This window comes from Ammospiza nelsoni, chromosome 5 (genome assembly GCF_027579445.1).
Source record: "Ammospiza nelsoni isolate bAmmNel1 chromosome 5, bAmmNel1.pri, whole genome shotgun sequence".
NCBI lineage: Eukaryota > Metazoa > Chordata > Aves > Passeriformes > Passerellidae > Ammospiza > Ammospiza nelsoni.
Window position 1 is genome coordinate 7,816,658 of NC_080637.1, and position 22,809 is coordinate 7,839,466.

Consider the following 22,809-nt stretch of genomic DNA (forward strand, 5'->3'; position numbering starts at 1 on the left):
TAGCCACAAGATTTCAGTGGGTGTTAGCAAGCAGAGAAGGCAGAAGTTTGCTGCTATCTTCCTTCACAGCACTGTGGGCATTGCCTTGATGTGCCCACGCCACAGACCCCAAGGAGCCGTGGTGGGACCCTGGAAGGGAGCAGCATTTGTGCCCAGGGCTCCACCTGCAGCAAGGTGTTGTGCCATGACAGGAGCTCTTTCTCAGAGCAGTTTTTGATTCAAATGTGGGGGAAGACATCAAGACCTTGCTCTGTTCATCCATGTTCTGGTGAGGTCAACCCCATCGTTAGAGCATCTTCTCCTGCTTGTCCATGCTGGGATTTATTGGTGTATTTGCTATGGTGAACTGATTCATTCTGTGAATGCAATTAGTCACCACCAGCACACAGGTGGAAGATGAAAGTTAATTCTGCCCCACCTAATTAGCTGTCATTGCTGGAAGGGCTCAAGAGCAGAGCCAAGATGTTTTGGTTGTGGCTGCACCATCAGGGGCTCTCATGGAGCAATGGTCAGGTACCTCAAACTTCCCCCAAGACCTGTGTGTTACTTTGACAACCTTTTGTCATTCTGTTAAAAGATAAACAAGAAGCTGGATTCTCCGTGGGTGTAAGTCAGTGTGGCTCTGCAGGCAGCAGAGCTGTACCAAATTTTATCAGCCAAAGAGAGATGGAGCTCGTGGGTTAAATGATGGCAGAATTATCCTTGTGTGAGTTGCTATGTGTGCATAGAGAAATGCACAAGCAGGTGTGTATGTGCCCACACATTCATTAAAGGTGACTGTTTTTTTTATTTGCTTGTATTTAGTGCACCTTGGAGGCTTTACCTAGACAAGAGTCGTAAATGAAATGTCATCAGATTGTTAACACATCCCCGACTTGTTAACAAATAATCCCATGATTTACAGCTAAAAAAGCCAGTTGAAAGACACGCTGAGTAACATTCTTCCAGGTCCCCTGGCATGTGCATATATTAGAAATCCATGTGATACAAAGCACAGGACAAAAATGATTGATAGCAGGTTACAGTGTTCTTCATTACAATGAATTAATTGATCATGTCTAGCAGATTTTCCTCCCAGTGGAATCTCTGGATATTGGACATGTCTGTCTCATTTCTCTTCTATCCTCTCTGTTGGAAACAAGCCAGGCAGTTTTATACCATCATTTAAATTTATTTGTGACCTGAGAAAGTTGTGTTGCCCTTGAGACAGCTAACTTTATAACTTTCAGCTGAAAAGTTTGGTGGTATTTTAGGAGATACAGGTATGGATATTATAAAAAATTTTCTGATGAGGTGGAGCTCCTCAATCCAGTCATGGCAGCAGGTCCCACCTGAGTTCAAGTGTTTTTCCTGATGCTTGAACTGCTCTTATTTGACTGGCATTCTGTTCTAAACCAAATATACTCCAAAGACATTAATCAGCACTGTTTTCCATAGTTCTGAGCAGTGGAAGCCAAAAGCCAGTGCTTGCAGGAAGTATTCCTTCAGCACAGGGATGGGACTTCTTGAGACAGATGATGACAGGGATGTGATGGTAGGTAACTGGAGTGGGAAACTTCTGCTGCTTTCTGTGCCATGCTATATCACTTCTTATTCCCTCTTTCTGGTAGGTGCTTTTGGTGGCTCTTATATGTGGAATGACCTGCCAGAGGTAGAGAACATGTTATTAACCTGCTGTTTTTACAAGGTTTCTCCTGGCAGAACTATCCTATTTATTTCACTTGTGACTGGCCTATTACAGAGAAAATAAGTGCTCCAAGCTTTCCATTTCCCAGAAGCCATGCAGACAGTGGGCAAAATACTGTGGAATTGCATTAGTAAATTCAAATCTGGCTTGTGGTTTTGCTCTTTGCCTGTGGATAAGACATTTATTATCTGTTTAAGGACTCAGCTTCTGGATTCCACTCCTGACCTGCCTCAGTATTTGGCATTAGGTAAGACAATACAAAGTGGTCTGGTTCCCAGAATAATTTGCAGAGAAATATATCATCTCCAGGTGTGCCAAATGAGATTATACTTGAAAGGCAGGTGAGTGAACACTTCTCTGGTACTCCTCAAGCAAGCCAGCAGCTGATGAAGAAGTAGGATTTAAACCCCTGGCCCATGATAACCTTTCTGTAAGGGAGACCCAGCCCTGTTTGCCAGAGGATTTGATGTCTCCTGCCATTTTTACAAGGTGACATTTGCTACATCCATCTCATGCTTTATCTGAGATGTGTTACACCCTCACTCCCCCATCTCCAAATCACCCAAGTCAGCTATGGGGGGGACAATGGAGCTGGGTGGGAGGTTTAACTCCTCCTTTCTCCTTTAGGAAAAGAATATTTTAGGCCTTAAGATACAATGCAAATGTGCATAATCATGTCTGAATTTCTTCTTGATGGCTTCCCTGCAAGTTGCTTTCTGTAAAGCGGGGATAGGAGGTTTTGAAACAGGAATCAGAATTTCACCAAAGATGCAGTTAAAGCACAAAGCTTATTCTCTTAACTCTCAATTTTCTATGGTCTGACTGGCATTAAAAAGTCTCTCTTTGATGAAGATTTGTAAGGCTATCTTGCTAAGAACCAGAATATGCATTTGGAAATTCTATTGAGTGGCTTTGGAAATGTGTATCCCTAGAGACTGTGTTAATTTCCATATTCATTAAAATGTTCTGTCGTGCCTGAGAGACCCAAACCCTTGAATAATAAAGCTGTGGAAGCTGGGAAAGAAGACATCAAGATCAAGGAGTAGTTTCATCACCAATTTAATGCAGTCTAAGTCTGTGTGACCAATAGGTCAGTCCTTTTCCTGACTCAAAATGCTTTTCTTCCTCTGTCCATCTTTCTGCCTTGGCCATCCATTGCCACTCCTGCCTGTGTCCCCAGCAGTGCTGACACAGTCTGCAGGGAGCTCTTCTGCTGAAAACTAAGAGAAAAAAATGACTTTATGATGGATCAGCTTCTTTTTAGATTCAGTGCTGACACAAAGGAAAAGAAAAATGTGGTTTGGGGCAGGCAAACTGCTCAACACTTCTTATTAGCTTATTAAGCCATCACTGGATATGGCTCTGCAAATGCAGTTTGTCTGGCTGAAAATAACCTTTTTGAGGGCCTTTTTGTGCCATCCTGTAGAATTCTCTGTTTGGTATCTCCTTCCCTGAAATTCAATGGGATTATTTTAAAAGAGAGGAAGGGTTTTGCCTTCTCTAGAGCTTCACTTTCAAGGATGACAGTGACCATTACCTGTTATTAAAACAACATCAGGGTGATGAGTACATGAGCTGGTTAACTGTGGCTCATCCTGTTGTCCTTTGAAGTGAATGGATATCTTTTATTGACTTAACTGGGCAACAGATAAGGCCCTGGATGAAAGAGACAGTGTTTTACTAGAGGCTACTTGTTTCTGCAGATTGCAAAAACAAATAATCCCAGACACTTTCAAAGATGGCTGGGGTTGGGCTGCAGATATTTTTTGGTGAAGTTTTATTTAAAAGAAAAATGAATTTCTCATAGTCAAAGGGCTGCTGGCTGACCTGACCTTTTCAGACTGAAAATGGTCCCTGAAAAGAAAAATAAGGTAATGATAATAAGAACTCTCCTAGCCATTACTAGACTGCTGCTGAAAGGGATTTGGCAAAGGCTGCAGAAGTGTCAGAGTGAGGAAGCACCATCTCTGCTGGAGGATGACAGTCTCTGGCCTGGCTGCTGCCCTGTGAGGCTGCAGAAATCTCTACTGATTCCAGCCAGAGGGAGGGTCCCTGACAGCCAAGAGAAGAACTGCTCAGAGCACAGCCCTGCAGTTTCTTGAAGTTGATGTTGTTACATGGGAATTCACTGTCCTTAAGAAACTATGTTCAACTAATCATGTACTTGTCACAGACATTTTTTATGAAAAATCCTTTCCTTAGGATTTTTCCTCCTGAGAAGCTGAGACCCCTCAGGAACAAAATGTAAACAATGATTATCTGCTGCTGTGGAATGCAACAGGTGGATCTGTGATTGGTCTCATAGAGTTGTTTGTAATTAATGGCCAATCACAGTCAGCTGGCTCAGACTCTCTGTCTAAGCCACAAGCCTTGGTTATTGATTCCTTCTTTTTCTATTCTTAGCCAGCCTTCTGATGAAATCTATTCTTCTAATAGATCTAATCTTCTTCTATTCTTTTAGTATAGTTTTAATATAATATATATCATAAAATAATAAATCAGCCTTCTTAAACATGGAGTCAGATCCTCATCTTTTCCCTCATCCTAAGATCCCTGTGAACAGTGTCACAATGTACTAAATATATATAAATGTATAGCTTAGTAAATGTGATTTCTTTGAGGGATGCAGCCAGCCTTTGGGGCCAGCCATGCTCTCTGAATCTCTTTATATGCTGAAATGGTATCTTTAGGGCTGCACTTTTCAACAAATAAACTCTCCACCCCTAGATATTTCTTCCAGCCCTTCTGCTCAGCTCCCTGGCTGATGATATCTGCTTCATTAGCTGCCTGATGAATGCTCTGAGTGCATTAGCATCGTTTTATTGAGCCAATAACTGTGAGCTTCACCCTGCAGAGCTGGGCAATATCCATCACTGGGAGGTTGCTAAAAGGTTAGGCAAACTTCTGTCAGGAATGGTTTAGGTGTGGGGGGCAAGAACATGGACTAAATAGTTTCTGAAATGCCCTTCTACCTCTGAAATTCTTAATTTAAAACCCTGCTGTAGTAATAGCATATGATTTCTATGACAAGCCTCTCTGGGAGGCTCAGGTGAGCGGTGGACTGGGAGCTGTTCAGAGGCTGCACCAGCACATTCAGAACGTCCATGCAGCCCAGCACATTCAGAATGTCTGTGGCAGCCCAGCAGGTGCCAGCTGGGTGCAGCAGGAGGGAACAGCAAGGACTTGTCCCACCTAACTCAGGTACCTGTATGGAAAGGAGTCTGTATAAACTCCAGGTGTGGAGGGAGAAATGGATGCAGTTCCTGTGTCCTACTCTGAACATCGGGGATGTGCTGGAACCACCTCCTGGTTATCTCCCTGGTGGTCTTCATCCTGTGCTGCAGCAGGTTCACCAAGAGCAAAGGAAGTCCTTTGGCCTGGTTAGTGTGAGAGCTGAATGCCTTTTTCATTTCCAGTGGGGCACCATTGTCATTACAGTGCAAGAGTTCTATTATCATAACATTACAAAGGTTCCACATTTCTCGAGTTTTGTACCGCCTTGATGTTTCTCGTAGGCAGCTCCTCCTAGCACTGACTCTTCCTTGTCCTCACAGCAGCCACCTGACTGCAGTTCCCCTCAACCACCCAATGCACTCTTTTATAACACTCTTCTTATTGGCTACAGCTGTGGCCTGTTAAAATCAGGCCTGCTGCTAATCTTTAATAATTAACCCAGCTGCAATTCTTTAGGGGGCAAGAATACTTTCTATAGTACCTTTATTTACCTATGTTCTGTCCCCCTATAGGGCACTATATTAATCCAAACACTTCTTTATCAGTTGTTGTTTGTAAACATTGCTAAGGACTGTCCCTGTCTTCCTCCTGCTGACAGAGCTGCTCATGGCTCTCTGAACTTCACCCATCATTCTGCAGACATCTGTCCACTCTAGGTCACTCTGCTCACTGGCCTAGGACAACTGGACATCTATTTTAACACATTTGGGTTAGAATTCTGGTTTACATTCAAATAGGTTTCATAAAAACTTAGTGAAATGACATTTATTCTGATTCCTTGCAAATATTGATGATATATTTTTGCTGAATTCTGGCTTTCATTCAGTAAACCTCTTCAGTTCATCTTTAATTTGCAGATGGCTTTGGCAGTGTTCCAACCTCAGCTTCTGGTGATTGAAACCTGGTGCATGAATTAGATTCAAGATGCAAATAGCCTGATTTTGAGAAAGTCTGAATATATGCAGCTGCCCTGTAAAGTTCTAAGTAATGCAATTAGGTCTGGGATTCTTACTGCCAAAACAGCCTCAAATGAATTAGGGGTCCAGAAAAGAGAAATGTGGTGGAATACACGTAAATGTCTTTAGGAATTTGGGGATTTAGGAATAAATGAAAACCTGGCTCAAATTTTCAGCTGAAAATCACTGATATAAGTAATTTCAAAGGAGATTAAAGGGGAATGTGCTCATGTTGGGGAGGTGTAGAGCTGGGCATTAGGTCTGCAGGAGTGATGTGACAGCCCTACTGACTCAGAGGTCTGTTGCTTCCTCATGGGCTGGGTGATAGGAGCACAGAGGAGCAGCAGGGATATTTGGGATAGAATTACAAATAATGAGCATGGTAAAAGAGGAAGAGGGGCTAGAAGCTCAAAACTAACAAGAAATGGGAATTTGCTTCTCCTTTTCAAGGCCTGAGTTGGAAGTGACTGATAAGCAGCCCTTGAAAGCTCTGGAGATGTCTCAGAGTGTTGAAAGCATCATCTCTGAGTGTGCTAATGCTATGGATGCCAGACTTGGGAAACAGCCATGCAGGGAGAATGCCATTTCCCTGCATCTGCTGTCTTTTGGGGTGACATTTCCTGGTGTAGCAGGGAAGTGAAAATGTTGACTCATTTTCATTGAGATTTGTCTGGGGGGAATCACAGCAGTGCTCAGTGAGGTTGGGTTCCCTTCTTATCTCTGCCTGTAGCCATTCTTTCCTTAAAAGAGGCTTTTATTTGTGAGGAGGGTTGAGGTTTTTTTTAAATAAATACCCAACTAATCCCTATTGTACATGTAAATATAGACAGCACAGAGGTCTGCAAAGATTATGGATGCCCCTTTTGGCAAGCAGTGTCTTTTAATAGCATTGTGTGCAGTTAATCGGGTTAAGCAGAAGTATCAGTGGAACAAGAAGTCCATGTTCAGGGAAGGAGTAACAACCTCTGGAGAGGTTTTGGTTAGTAATATTGGCCAGGTAGCATTCTTTTTCTTTTTCTTTTTCTTTTTCTTTTTCTTTTTCTTTTTCTTTTTTTCTTTTTCTCTCCTCTGTTTGTTAATTTTTTTGTGGTTTTTTTGTTTGTTTGTTTGTTTGTTTTTATTTGACTCAGGGATGTCTGTGGTTGGAAAACAACAGGAGTAGAGCAAGCTGTTAAATTCCAGGAGGTTTTTGCTATTGTGTTCCATAACAGATATGGCAAATGCTCTTTGCTCCTGGGCTTCATCCAGTGTTTTCCGCTCAGACTGAGGGTTCAGTGCATTGGGAACTGGTTGTAAGGTCTTGTGCCCTCTCTGCTCATCGTTTCTAATTAAGTGGAAGGCATGCAAGGCATCTCCTGTCTGTGTGAAAGGCAAGAATGAAGAAATTGGTACAGAAAAATAGGAAGAGCACTGAAGAGATGTTGCTCTTTGTTATGGAGAAAGCTCATTGCTGTGGGGGTTGTCTGGAAGAAAGCTCTGCAGACAGTGGAGAAGAAAACAATACTTGTAGAGTTTCAGAAATGCCCTGAAATAGTAATTTACTTTAAGACAGAGGATCTGTGCCCCGGAAATGCCTGTGTCAGTCAACTCTTGTGGAGGACTGTGAGATGTCTAACTCAGATGTAGAGGTCTGGAAACATCTAACACCACATGCACTGGGCCTGGGGAGCTGGGCACGGAGGGACCTTGGTACCGCTTAAAGTGAAGGCAAGAATTGGATGAGGCGGGGGCAGTGGGGCTGCAGGGACACAGGGTGGCACACACCTTGCTCCTGGTGGGCTGGAGCTGAGGAAGGGCTGCAGGGCAGGAGGTGTGGGAGCCCCAGGGAGCCAGGAGATCTCAGCTGGAGCTCTCACAGGATGGGTGCAGGGATGCCAGGCCCACACCATCGATCCCATATTGATGGGCTTGGAGCAGAGGGTGCTGGAAACATTCTGTCCCCCTGGCAGGGCTGTGACCAGTGCACCACCTCTTTGACGTCATGTGCATGCACAAGGGCTTCTTTTTGTGCAGAGTGTCCTTCAAAGAGAGCATGTGTAGGTCAGAGAGTTTCTCATTACAGCTTTGCATAGTGCTGCTGATGTGATTTCACTAATTCTCCAAGAACAATAAAGCAAAATTCAGCACAGGGTAAAGCAAATGCAGATGCCTATTTTTGGTAGCATTTTTTCAGGTTACTATTAACCTTTCATTTGAAATTTAATGCTGAGGACTACACATTGATCCTGAGCGATTTCTTGGAACAGCATCAATTTTCCATTTAGAAAATTGCTTTTTTTCCAAGTTTAACCCTGTGTGGGATGCTGTTAATTTTTTCCTGAGAGACACTTTCCAATGGAAACTTCCTCTTTTGGTCTGAAATTCAAACTGGTTTTGCCAAACCCTAGGAATTATGATCAATAAAATAGGAAATGCTATATAGGAAATTATAGTTGAATTGGAGGAGTGACATATTTAGAAGATGAAGGCTAAGTGCAGAAAAGTAATAAAACAGAGTCAGAATTGCAGTTAAAATTAAAACAGGCCTGTGGCCAAATGTAAAGATACTGTATGAATGAATGATAGTGGGAAAAAATATTGAAAGCAAAGCCAGAGTAGTAGGTGGCAACAGATAACATCTGGCAATGGATTTGCCATGAAATTAACTTCAGAGAACTGGTGGGTGAAGACAGTTTTCTGTCATGGGGTTGGAAGTAGACAATCTTTAATGTTCCTTTCAATACAAACCATTCTATGATTCCATGAGGAAATCCGAACATAATGGCATTTTTCCACGAGGACCAAAGGTGTTGTAAGTGTCCCACGGTGCTGTGGTGGCTCCGTGGTCAGCCTTCTATATTTGGGAGTTCAAATTCCTGAGGCAGATTAGAGGCTCTGAGCCCTGTAAGCAGCATTAAAGGGCAATTCCCAGTAAACATTCCTGCAAACACTGTGTGTGATGGAAGCTGTGGGTGCTGCAGCTTACAGGGATGGACCTGAGCTGTGCTGGATGCTGAGGACATCACCATGGCTGTGGAAGCAGTTGGAGGTGCAGGATCATGCAACTGAACCAGGGGCTCCTGCAGTCACATTCACCCACCATGAGGAGCCAGGCTGGTGAATTTAAAGCTGAAGTTGTGAGTTGCTGCCCTGCCTGTGAGGCAGCACAAATGTATTCTGGTTATTGAATAAGGATAAAGCTGGGCCTCAGTGTTTGCTTCATAGAATCATGGAATCACAGAATGGTTTGTGTTGGGAAGGAACCTTAAACATCTCATGCCAAACCCTGTGCCATGGGCAGGGATGTAGGGGGATACAGTATGGGTAAATGAAGATGGTGTGGAGTGTAATCTAATCCCCTAAAGAGTTGCAGCTGGAGCAAATACTAAAGATTAAGAGCAGGCCTGATGTTAACAGGCCACACCTGTAGCAAATAAGAAGAGTGTTATAAAAGAGTGGATTGGTGGGAACTGGAGTCAGATGGCTGCTGTGAGGACCAGGAACAGTCAGTGCTTAGAGGAGCCGCCTATGAGAAACATCAAGGAGGTACAGAACTGGTGATACAGAATCCTTGTGCTATAATGATGAGAGAACTCTTGATATATAAGACAACACAGGGGCATCTTGCACTATTCTAGGTTGCTCAAAGCCCCATCCAGCCTGGCCTCGAACACTTTCATGGATGAGGTATCTACAGTTTCTCTGGGCAATTTTTTTTTTGCAGATTCTTTGCAGGAGGGTTGGAACTATATGATCTTTAATGTTCCAGCCTAGACCATTCTGTCATTCTCTGATTTTAAGAGAGTAGCATTGGTAGCTGGCAGAGATCTTCGGAGCTATGCATGTGTGCACAACCAAAGGCAAAAGTGAATTTGAAGAATCCTGAATACAGTCACTTATCAGATAAATGCCATGTCTATAGAGAGGTTTTCAGACACAAAGCTGAGTTGAAAATCAGATAGAAAACAAACAAATAAAAAACCCCACTCTGACCACTCATCCACAAGGGAACTGAGCATAGTACAGGGAAAAGTGATGGAAAGAGACCACACAGACCTCTTGTTCTGCTATACAAACATTTTGAGTCCTGTGGCTCCTCTGTGGACACAGCTACACCCAGGGATGGGATGATGAGAGGGAATGACATGTATTGGGTCCATCTCTCCAGGAACCTCACCTGACTGGTTAAAGCTGGAGAGTTTTCCATGGAGGGATGGAAATTTAATTTATCTGCCTGAACATGGAAGGAGAGCAGATACCTTTTATTCTTAATAATTTTTGTTAGTGCCCTGAATTTTGAATCCCTGTTGATAGTTGACAGTTATCCAGCCATTAGAGGGGATGTTTCTGCACTACTTGATGTGCCCCTCACAGCTGCCCCACTTTTGGGACTGCTTTGGCTGCAGAGGGATTGCATTGCTGGCTCAATGTCACTGGAGTATGCTTTGAGAAGGTGGCTATGAGAGCAGCCTGCGTTGTTGACTCCAAACTGCTTGCTGTAATTTTTTTAAAATCTGATATTAAATAGAAAATGGATCTGAAAGTAAGTCAGAGTCAGAGCACTTCAATATCCCTTTCTTTGCTTCGCTGCAGTCTTGCATATTTAATTTAATAGACACATTTTTTTTCTTATATCATATGAACTAGGAGATGAATCTATTACATTTGTGTATTCTGCTTGCCTTGTGGCAGATTTTATACTGAGATGATTCAGGAATATTTTTTCAATGTATTCCTGAAAGATTGCATAATGAGATGAAGGGGGAAAATACATATTATAATTGAGTATATTTGTAGAGTTGGCAGTGTGTTTTATCATATTTCCTGTGTTGGTATGGGTTTAGTTTTTTTGAGACAAATAGTTTTCCTTTCCACTGTGCTGCAAGATAGGATTCTAAACCATTGGTTGAGCTACAAAGATAATTATTCAGCCATGAACATATTAATTCCAGAGAAATCAGATTATTATTTGCACCTGGATGCAAAATAGCAAAGGCTTTAATGATGTTTAGGTAGAACTTTATTAACATCTGAATATCTCTGGAGAGCTATGGTAACAGTAGGAGAAGTATTAAACTCAGAATTGTTTGTTTTTCTGCAAGTAAATGAGGAGAATTGCAACTCTTCTCCATGTGAGCCAGCTGAATATTTGCAGGAATTAGCCAATTTATATCAGAGCCAGCATGGATCCACTCTTATCCACTTTCTCCCTTTTCTTCTGCTCTATCATGTACAATGTTAGTTGCAAGGAAAGGAACAGGAGAAGATTGCCCCCAAAATATCCTTGTGTTCCAGTGTGAGGTACATGTTTTCTGCAGCAGTGTTGATCCCTGGAAGGTTTCTGACTGCTTGCAAGCATCATTTGAGAGTGTGTTATTTCTTCTGCTGCACAACCACTTTTGGTGTACCCTGGAGGACATAGGTATAACTATTTTTTTGTGATGTATGTTATTTCTTCTTAAATCCTGTGATAAATGGTTTAAGTCCAGCAACCTTACAAGTCTTCATGTGAGTCAGCTGAATATTTGCAGGAATTAACCAATCTACATCAGAGCCAGCATGGATCCACTCTTATCCACCTGCTCCCCCTTCTTCTCTTCCATCGCAATGTCAGTTGCAAGGAAAGGAACAGGAGAAGATTGCCCCCAAAATAATCCCTGTGTGCACAGAGCTGCTCCTCCTAGGGCAGCAGAATTAGGGCCTGATGTCTGCAGTCATAGCAGGAAGGCAGATTTCTGCTGCCCCTTGGGTGGGGATTGCTGCAGCAGCTGGAGAGCTCTTGTTGGAGAGCTCTGTGTCTGCAGCCCAAAGCTGTTGTGCCCGGGGCTGCAGACACAGCCACTGCCTCCCCTCCTTGGCTCAGGGCCAGTCCTGCCTGGAAAAGATAGATAAACTGAAAGGAACCCACCAGACTTTATGGATCACCACTCCAGGCTGTCCCAAAACTTCTCAAATATTGAGCTGGTGGCTAAATTTTCTCATTACCATGGTTTTAGGTGGTGCTTTCATGGGCCAGGAAGAGATGTGCAGTGTTGGAGGTGGGATTCCCCTGAGGAAATGGAGAAGACTCCATCCAAATTAAGTGGCTAGTTTTCCTCTGTAGCCAGTGGGGAGAAAGAAGTGTTTCTAGGATGTTTTGTCTCCTTGTCCCCCTCTGCAACAGGTGTCTGAAATAGGCATATGAGCCCAAATTTGGTACATCTTTCAATTTTGCCCTAGACTAGAAGCAATATTTTACTTTGATTAACTGTAGAGGGAGCTGGAGGTGGCTTTGCTTTATGAAACCATCTTATGAAGCTTGCATGTTATTTGAACATGAGTCTGTTCCTTCAGAAGGAGGTTATTTACCATTTTTGCCAGCTCCGCCCAAACTGACTGAAAAATGAGATGTGGCTGAAGTTTATTTTAATCACAAACTTCTGAGCTATGAATTTGAAAACAGAGCTATAAACACAAAACAAAAAATGTAATTAAATGTAAGTCTAGATTATATGTGGGATCTGAATCAATACTATTAATAAGACAAATAGCTAATATTCTTTCCTAGCTAACTAGGAAGTTTCTTACTCTATTTCACTGAGTCTGCCCAGGGCTTATCTCAGCCCCAGAGACCATGGGACTGATCTCCCCTTGCATCACAATTCTGCCTTGAGGTGCTCCTCAGAGCTGACCCTGGATGACATTTTCAGGTAGCCCAATACTGGGGTTGTCTGCCCTTATTTGCCTGGGATTCCTCTTAAACTGACAAAGAGGGAAAGGCACTTGCAGGAGGAATAATTCCATCCATCTTACACATTCAGCCTATCAAGGGATGACTTGTGCTCAAGTGTGGCTTCATCCATTGATCAAAGAGGAAACCTCCTTGGCTGCTGTAGATCAGATACTGTGATGGACAGAAATTTTCCATCAATCCTACTCTAAGAGACTGGGAAAATATTCCAGGGGCATCTGCCTCATGTCTATCAAGTGCTTTGGCAAATCCCTCCTTCTGCCCCAGCATCTGTGCTGCACAGCACCTGATGAGAGCCACGCTTGCTCTGTGATGAGACACGGCAATCATCACAGCTGCACAGTGTGTTCCACACCAGCCACTTCCTCTCTGGTTTAATTACAACTGAGTTTGCTAATCCCAGCCTTGATTAATGAGCTTAATATGCAAATGTTATGATGAAACTGAACCTCTTTGTGATTGCTTGCAGACAGATTACCACTTCGAGTACACGGAGTGCGACAGCAGTGGCTCCAGGTGGAGGGTGGCTGTCCCCAACCCGGCTGTGGAGTGCTCTGGACTACCTGACCCCGTGAGAGGGAAGGAATGCAGTATGTTGTGACTTCTCATTTTACAGACTGTTACTGCTTTTTTGTGCTGTTTACATTTGTAAGGTTGTCACTGATGTCCCCAGTTTCCCTGAGTTGTCCTTTCCCTCCAAGCCAGCTTTCTGTCTGCTGGACATGTGGAGCAGGGATTGTCTGTGCAGTGTATCCATGAAAGGCACTGTCTGCTGCAGGTACCCTTGTATGCTGATTCACAGACACATCTCTGACAGCACCCCCTGAAGAGCTGTGGTTGCTTGTCTTGAGCTGCCCTGCAGCTCTCCAGTCAAAATGGTGACCACCAGTGCTCAAACTATATTTGCTATCTATTGTTCAAGCTATATAGTGTCCACATTCTCATTATTTCCTGTCCACATTCTCATTATTTCCGTTATTTAGCTAATTCATAAACTGAATGCATAAAGAATGGTAAATGTCTTATTTGCCTCAGTTATTTTTATGATAAATCTCCTGCATTTTATTTATTTATGCATTTTTTTAACAATTTGGAGTGTTTTCATATCACTTGGTTCTGCATTTTTTTAATGTTGAAACACTTTTTTGCATCTGGGGGATATAAACAAACTGCTGCTCTGCAAACACATCCCTCACTGTTTCATTGCTCCCCAGTCTGAATGCTCTTTCCCATCACACTTCCTTGCTCCAGCAATTCTCTCCACAAAAGATCCTAGCAGTAATTTATACCAGAGGGTATAAATTATTGTATCTGACAAACAGGATGAACAATGGCTATGTCTTTTCAGTTCTATTGCAGCAGATGTCAGATTTACTCACTTCTGACTCTGCTCCTCTAAAGGTTTATTTTCATTTCTCTGTGTTCCAGTGTGAGGTGCATAAATGTTTTCTGTAGCAGTGTTGATCACTGGAAGGTTTCTGACTGCTTCCAAGCAGCATTTGAGAATGTGTCATTCCTGGTATTTGGATTTAGTTTCCAAGGTTTTAAATGTGGAATCTCTGTATATCCTTAGAATGGGCTTTTTCAATTACAGAAATCTAGACCTGAGAAGCACCTCAGGTGATCCCATAATTCACCCTCCAGCCCAAATAGCTGTAGTAGCAATGACTGTCATTCATGGCTGATATTTGGCCGGGCTGTTTTCAGGCACCTCTTGTGATGAAGAGCCCAGAAGCTCTCCAAATATTTGCTCATATATTTAGTTCTTTTCATTTTCCCTCCTGTTAAAGATTTTTCTGCTGTTGAATCTCCCTTGTTATACTTCAAGCCTATCACTTTTTGCTGCCTGCACTATAAAGGAGCTGATAGTTTTATTTCTTCTGCTGCACAACCACTTTTGGTGTACCCTGGAGGACATAGTTATAACTATTTTTTTTGTGACATACATTATTTCTTCTTAAATCTTGTGATAAATGGTTTAAGTCCAGCAATATTACACTATCCTCAACTTTCTGCTACAGATCTTGACAAATGGTTCACTTCCCTCTCCATCTTCTATTGTTTGTGCCTGTTTCTGGTCTTAAATCAATTCCAATGAGAATTCAGCTGGTTTATAACAATAGATGAATCTGGCTTTTCAATATCTGGCCCCTGCTAGACAAGGTGAAAACTTTTCCTGGGAGATGGGCTCTGATATTATACACCAAAATACAGGATTCTGTTAAATATATTGGAAAACTCTTCTCCTTCTTGTGGTGTTGCTGTTAAATCCCATGGCAATTCAGCTGGTTTGAGAAGCAATCAGATGTTTGACTTTTTTACTGAACCCCTCAGATCCCATCTCCCTGGGCTCTTGGAGTTGTATATTTTCTTACTGTGTGTAGTAAATTAACTGGCAGCAGGGGCTGTCTGGCTATGTTCTGATAGCAAAAGTAATTTTAGGTTTTCTCATCTCTTAGTCTTTCACCTTTTGCTTAAAGAACAACCATTCTTTCAGCCTGAAAACATGAATCTGTCAACAGCAGTCAGTCACTGTGGGAATGTGTGGGGAACACCTTTCACATTCAGCTTGGTTAACGTAGTGGTTTTTGCTGTAAAATATTTTAACCAGCAGAGAGTTTGGCTGACAGTCCATTCTCCAGTGGGTGGGATAAACTGGGAGAGGCAGCTTTTGAAAAGTGACTGCCCCACAAATCTCTGGAGTTTGCACGTGGGGTCTGTTGTTGATGATGAGTTGTATTGAAGGTGCTGACAGATATCTCCTTGTCACATTCTCTAAGCTGGTGGCTTCTGTCTCACCTGACAATGCAGCAGCTGCACCAAGGACATCTTACTCTAAAAGCATGAATTTCTGCAGCCTAAGGAAAACAAAAGGTTCTGTATCTGAGGCTTCTACAAGTCACGTTCTTTGTGGATTTTGTGCAGAGTGAGATTTGTGCTGCAGGCTTGGCCAGGGTTTGCACACAACTCACATTATTGGCTCTTTGAGATGCATTCCTTCTCTCAGGCCTGGTGCTATTTTATCCCAAGGTCTATGAAGAAATGCCAGAACTATGCCATATCCTCTGAGCTGAGTCTTTCTGGACATTCTACAAATTTATTCAGATTATCCTACATCTTTCAAGTCCTACCCTATGCCAGGACATAGGAACTGGGCTCCTTCTGGCATTTGGTAGAATCCTGGAGTCCCCTTGGGTTTCTCCTTGGTCCTTCAACCTGCAGAATCAGGGCCTACAGTAAAATCACTCTGGGTAGGACAATTTCCAGCTTCCAGTTTCCCCCTTCCAGAGGTCTGCTATCTTCAGAAGTTGTGTTCAGCATCTATTAGTCCTGAGATACCCTGTGGCCAACAATGTCTCTGCCTTTAAGGGAGGGTTGCACTTGTATAGCAGTTGCAGTTGTGAAGCACCATGAGTTCTTAGGGCTTTTTTTTATTGTTTCCTTGGGGTTGGTAGAGCCCTTAGTGGACACAATGGTATGAGGGAATCTGTATGAGAAAGTGATTTCTTTTGGAGCACATCTGCAATCACTGCTGACTTCACAATGTTTGCAGTTGTTTCCATCTACTCAGAAATGCTGTTGGTTGGGAATATCTGCCACTGGTCTTTACTGCTCCCTGAAAAGAGAAGTGATGTGCAGTCTGTCATTAATTTTGAATCCTGAGAATACTGTGCCAACCTCTCCTTCTTCCAAATGCTCAGCAGTCGCTCTCTTTAAGTTGTGTCTGAACTAGAAATGTGAAAGATGGCATAACAATATGTTAAATGTCTTCTGCTTTGTAAATATGTCTAGACTGTGGCCTCCAGTGGAGTGGAAAGACACTTGAGATTGCTAAAAATGTGTTAGCTCAGGTGCTTCCCATATCTGGAGCAATTGGACTGTGGCATCAGAGCTCAGTCGGTGTCCCGAGATGTGCTTGTGTTCAGGATGTTGTGTTTTACTGCTTCTCATTTGGATGAAACCATTTCAAATTACCTTGGGTGTCTCTGTGCTCTGCTGCATTTTGGAGCACACAGTGACCTGCAAATCACAGCTGACTGTGTCCTGCTGAGCACAGCCTCAACATTCCCTGAAACTGCTGCAGGCTCCAAAACCTGCCAGGATTCTACCCCGTTTTTGTGTCTTCAGAAACTTCATCAGCACAGCTCACCTGCAGAGCAGACAGTGTCCTCAGCAGGCAGGGCTATCATATTTTGACTGCTTTGTGACCTGCTTCCCAGGAGAAGGATTTTAAGGTTTTTTTTCTTTCCATGAGCACAGAGCAGCACAATGATCCATTTTCCCTCCTGCTGCCCTCCTGCCCTCCACACCTCTCCCATGTAGGTGGGAAGGAAGGAGGAGGCTCACATGAGAGATTTTTGTGGTGCTGTAGGAAGTCCTGCTAAGCAGTGACCCAGATATGTGAGGGAAGCTGCAGTAGCAGCTCTGCAGTTACAGCATGCCCTGTTCTGTATTTCACTCCCCTCTGTTTTTTTCTGTTCTCCTTGCTCTGTGGGGCTGCAGCCATCACCACTTTGAGGCCCTGCAGCCTGTGTGCATGGTGTGGTACCTCTGTGGGACTGGCCACAGCTGTGTCACCTGTGTCATGGCCACAGCAGGCTGCTTGGGCATCTCTCTCAGGTTTCTGTTTGTTCAGAGCTGAATCCCATTTTTTGATGCTGCCACATCACGGTTGCAAGGGTTCCTGTGAAGAGATGCATTAAAAGTCCAGAAAGATTTTGGCCAGGGAAAAGGTAATATTTATTACTCCTAGAGCTATTCTGGCTCTCCTCTGCTTCCCATTTAAGGTATCCCCTCTGGGCATCTTCCCAATACTGTTCTGGAGGTCGGGTACATACAGGGAGGTGGGAGTGGCAGACAGAGATCCTCCTTCTGCAGAATCCAGACCTCTGAATCACTCCTGACATTTGGGAATGTGCTTTACTAATTTGATCTCCTTCATTTTTAATTACCACAGATCTCTCTCTGATCCCTCCATGAGTCTGATAGCAGGAAGGGAGTTTAGCTGATAAGGATCACTGCCATCAGGGCAGTTGCTTGGCTTTTTAAATGGAAAATATTGATGGCAGTCCCCGGGAGCAGCTTCCTTTAGGGCTAGGCCCTTTCCTGCACCCCCTGATGGCTGGGATCTCTGGGAGCCCTTTGCTTTGGTGTGGGGCTGTAGGCAGTGTTTAATGGGGACTTTTTGGGATTTGGCAGTGGGAGCAGCACTTGGCATGGTGCTCCTGCTGACACTGCACTGCAGTCTGTTTCTGTGGCCACCATCAGGCTCTTCTGCCAGCCTGACATATGCTGCATGATTTACAGTCCAGACTCTGAATTTGGACCTTCCCTTCCCTTCCCTTCCCTTCCCTTCCCTTCCCTTCCCTTCCCTTCCCTTCCCTTCCCTTCCCTTCCCTTCCCTTCCCTTCCCTTCCCTTCCCTTCCCTTCCCTTCCCTTCCCTTCCCTTCCCTTCCCTTCCCTTCCCTTCCCTTCCCTTCCCTTCCCTTCCCTTCCCTTCCCTTCCCTTCCCTTCCCTTCCCTTCCCTTCCCTTCCCTTCCCTTCCCTTCCCTTCCCTTCCCTTCCCTTCCCTCTGATATTCTCATCTCTGAGCAGAATTTTTTGCTAAAAAAGAGCTGAAAGGGTTCACATTTTGACCTTGCTCCATCTTAATATATTATCTCTTATTCCACAGAATATTAGTTCTTTTTTGCCATCCTAGATAAGAATAGGTTGTACCTTATCTCCTTACCTCATAAATGTCTGCTCATTTTGTAGTGATGTGAGCATAATAAAGAAATTATAGTGAAAATAATGGAGCATTTTTAAAGGAGCTGGATTTACTGTGTTCAAGAGCTGATAGGGTCATTATTATAGCCAGCATCAAAATGCCAGTTGTAATCAGGAAGATTTCTTAAGAAAAGAGACAAAAAAAGAGTTGATAATATAGAACTTGATCATATTATTGGAATCAGGGAGGTGGTGGAATCACCATCCTTGCCAAGTGTTGAAAAACCATGTAGATGTGGCACCTGGGGACATGGTTTATTGCTGGAGTTGGCAGTGTTGGGTTAAGGTTGGACTTGATGCTTATAGATCTTTTTTTCTGGGTGCTTTAGGTCTTTTCCAACCTCAATGATTCTGTGATTCTGTGGCTCTGCTTAGCAAAGCGCACCTTCACCTGGTGCCACTAAAGTGGGAGCAACTTCTTTGAAATCAGAAATGTGCTTCAGTTTTGAAGATATTTGTGTGAGCCTGTAGCAAATGAGAAATGTGAAAAGCTCCACCGACTTCAGAAAATAGACTATCCTCAATTACAATGGGCTTTATGGAGTCTGAGAGCAGAATTTGACCTGATTTATTGCTACTGAGCTGTGTTTGTTGAGTGTATTCTAACATGTGTAATCTGCTCCCAGGATACCACAGGAGGAGATAGGGATCTTCCTGCTAATTGCAGACTCAATTAGGCAAAATGACCTTTTTGAGGTTGTCCACTTTATAACCCTTTAGGGCAATTTAAGTGATCAGAAGGAGTTTTAGCATTTTTCTTTCATAACAGAAAACTTAAAAGAAGGTTTTGAGTTTGATGTTCTCTCAGTCTTTGGTAAAGTTGGATATCCCAAGCATGTAAGAACTGGGCCTGCTCCTAACTCCCCTGGAGTCCGGAGGCATCTGCAAATTTTGTGTGCACACACATTAATGCAGGGCTGCCATGGAGCAAAGCTGTTCAGCTAGCAGGGGTGTGCACAGCACAGTTTGAGAGTTGCTATTGAAAGGCTGTGATTTAGCAAAGCACTTGAGCAGGTTTATTCCTGTTCCTCTTTGAGCATGCCTGCTAATTCATGTTCCTGACTCCAGTCAGGTATGAGTCTTACTGATGCTATTAGGTTTCTCACCTGGGCTGAAGCTTGAGGCTAGACTTCATGGCATTTCCATGTGACATACCCCAGTTTTACAATTATTTTTCCAGAATTTTTACTCTGTGCATGAGCAAGACTCTGTCTTTGCAAAAGGAGTCACATTGTTAACTTTTTGAAGGAGAGAGTCAAAACAAAATAGGTAAATAGTTTAAAAAGCTGAAAAGTTTGCACTGAACCCTCAGAATTTGATTCTCTTCTCTGAGGAAGAGTTACTGGGAGCTGCATGTTGATGTGTGTACTGAGTTTATGAGGAGAAAGGTTGGCCTTAGTGTCTTTTGATGAATTATTCACCTTGGTTGTGTACAAAATGTAATTAAAAAAGGGAAAAAGAAAGTCCTCTGAGTCACTAATTTCTCTTTCAAGAGGGAAGCAGCTGGCAAGACCTTGAGATTGGTTATGGCTTGGTAGAGGGATGAGAGGCAAGGGCTGTGTGTGTGTGCAGAGACCATCAAATGGCACTAGAACCACTTTGGTTGATGAACAATCAAAATGTGCCTGATGGAGTCAGTAGGGCTGGAGAGATGCTCACTCACCTCCAGATCTGTTTCCTGCCATCTCCACTGGGATGGCTGCTCAAACCCTGGTAGCAAGTGTGCTTCCTAAACTCTTGGTGATCGCTGCATTCCTGCTCTCCTCACCACACTGCTGTGAATTGATTATTTCCATTCCAAACCCACACCTTTCAGTGTCCAAATGATGCAATAAAGCGATAATAAAGTGTCCTATGTGCCAGGCCAGCTGGGGAAAAGAGGTGAACTGAAAAAAGCTTTGCTGTATTTCATTATTTTTTGGATAAAAGGAAAAGTTATGTATTCCTATGAAATGCAGAGGTATTCCACAAAAGGTACTCTTGCCCAAGTTGTATCAGGTTTCAGTATGATCACATTTCTAAGACTAAACAGCCTAGACAGACTTTTTTCTTTTTTTAATTAAGATTCAGTCTAGTTCCTGGTAACACATTGGGAAATAATGACTGAAGAAAACGAACATCAATTATTCACAGCCTATTGGAGAAGCCTTGTATAAATTATTCACAGAAGACATTCTGAAGCTGGCAAGATTATAGGAAACATTAATAATAAAGCAATGATTTCCTCTCATCCTTTGTCTTCCTCTCTTTTTTTTTCCCTCCTCATTCTGTGTTTTGGTTGCTCCTTGGTTCCATGTTGTGTGGCCCCTGATGCCCCAGGGTATCACTGAAAAGCCTCCATGTGCTTGTCCTTGGCCACAGCTTCCCCTCCAGGCTTGTGCCATGTGTCTGCTGAAAACAGCAGCTGTTCTGGGACACAGCTGCCTGATGCTGCCGACCTCACATTTCCACCTCTGCCCATGGGAGGCTGAGACAGTTCAGCCCTGACTCTGCCTGCAGGGGATGGCTGCGCATCACCTGAATCCCAGATCGTGGGGCTTTGGATGAACAACACAGCAATGGAGAGGGGAGAGATGGAAAACAGTGTTTGAGATTATCTTTGCTTTGTATTTTCATTGATTTGTGTAGAACTGCTCAATTGCTATCCCCTTCTGATGTTGTACAAATTGGTAAAGTCCAGTCCTGTGTCTTTTTCTTTTTTAATCCTAATTTTTGAAAGCTGGGGGGACACAGAACAATACACATAAATGTGCACATGTTCAGTGGCAACAGAATAAACAGAAGACCTGAGATAGTTTAGTTTCAGTTTTAAATAAGAAATATCTGGAGGTAAAAGTCTGCTGAGAAGAGTGGTGGAAGTAGTGGGCCCAAATGGGATGGGAAGCTGGATGAGGAAAGAGGGAAGAGTTAGAGGCCAGTGCTGCATAAGGGGGAAAGCAAATAATTACATTATTTGCTTATACATTTTGGTGTTGGAGGATGTAAGGTATTGAGACCACTTTGGTTAATTTTCTGGTGAAATCTCAAATATTCTGATCCCTCTCACAATGTGGCAGTATCTGCAAGATACTTGACATGAGAAAACACTCCAGAGGAAAGTTTCAGAGCTCAGGAGAAGCTGAGTAGCCAAATACATGTGAGGATCTACTCTGTTTGGCAATCTTTGCTTATGATAATCCTGTCCTGATCTGATGCTGGAGCATCAGAGAGTTAAGCAATGTGAGAATGATGTGGTCACTTAATAGAAGAGATATGTGCCAGCTAATATTGTTCCAAGTCCACCAAAATCACCAGGAGGGTCACTGTGAACTAAAAGACAGAATGTGACCCTGGAGACTTGCAGTCAAAGGGCAAATGAGACAAGCTTGTTTATGGTCTGTTTTGGCCTCTGGAGAGCTGTTTCCATGGCTGGCGAGTGATTGTGAAGTGCAATCAGATCTGCCAAGTGATGGACTGCAAGCACTCCTTGGAAGTGGTTACACCATGGGCAGGGCTCCTGCTTCAGGATGCCCCAGTCCTCATGGTGTGTCCTAGGAGGGAGGCAGGGCACCACTGATCTTGACTCAGAGCTTAAGAGTAAGGGGTTTAATTAAATTTGCTGGTCTGACCTCACAGACCATTAAAATACACCCAGCCGGCTGATGGAGAGGCTGATAATGGGTATTTGGCATGAGATTTTCTTCCATATGCTATCCAGTTATGGCATGAAACACTTGAGAGACAAAGGGTCCATCACATGCCATGACAGATTGTTCCAGCAGTCAGTCATTCCTCCTATTAAAAATCTGTGCCTTATTTCTAATTTGAGTTTGTTTGGGTTCAGCTTCCAGAAGGTAGCTCTTCTCATGCATTTGTCTGCTTGATTAAAAAGTGCAGCAGGATCTTGTGTTTTCTCTCCCTGGAGATGCTTATATATTAATCAAGTTGACTTTCAATCTTCTTGTGATAAACTAACTAGATTAAGCACTTCAGATCTCTCACTGGAGGACATTACCTCTAATTTTAAAACCATTTGAAATCCTTTTGTTTTGTACTGACCTCCTAAAAATGCCAAATCATATCTATATGCAGCATTATAACAATCTTCTTCTCTGTAATACATGTTTCATCCTCCATATCTCTATCTGCACCTCTGAATTTATCCAGATCTCACTAGTGTCAGCACACTGACTTTGAGTGGGCTCAGGCTTGGTAACAGCCTCTCCCCTACCAATCTTGATACCATTCTTTCTCTTTTTGCCTGCAGATCGTTGAGAAAAATGTGGGCAGCCATCAGACTCAGTCCTGGGCAGGCAGAACTGCCCCTTCCTCCCTGCTCAAGGATAATTTCTAATTTCTAACAGCCCCACCTGAGATCTGTTACTCAGGCAGTTCTCAATCCCTTTAAGGTGTTCCCCACCTTTCTTCATCAGAGTGACATGCAACTGTGTTAGGAACCCTAAGTCCGTGACA

The 22,809-nt window shown here is 43.2% G+C and overlaps 1 protein-coding gene across 1 annotated transcript in view; it reads left to right on the forward strand.

Moving 5' to 3' along the window:
* Window positions 1–22,809, forward strand: part of ELAPOR2 (endosome-lysosome associated apoptosis and autophagy regulator family member 2) — a 102,021-nt gene that overhangs the window by 38,862 nt on the left and 40,350 nt on the right. Inside the window, exon 2 of the mRNA XM_059472843.1 lies at window positions 13,056–13,176. Within this exon, the coding sequence (XP_059328826.1) occupies window positions 13,056–13,176 (121 nt within the window). The remainder of the gene's footprint in view (window positions 1–13,055; window positions 13,177–22,809) is intronic.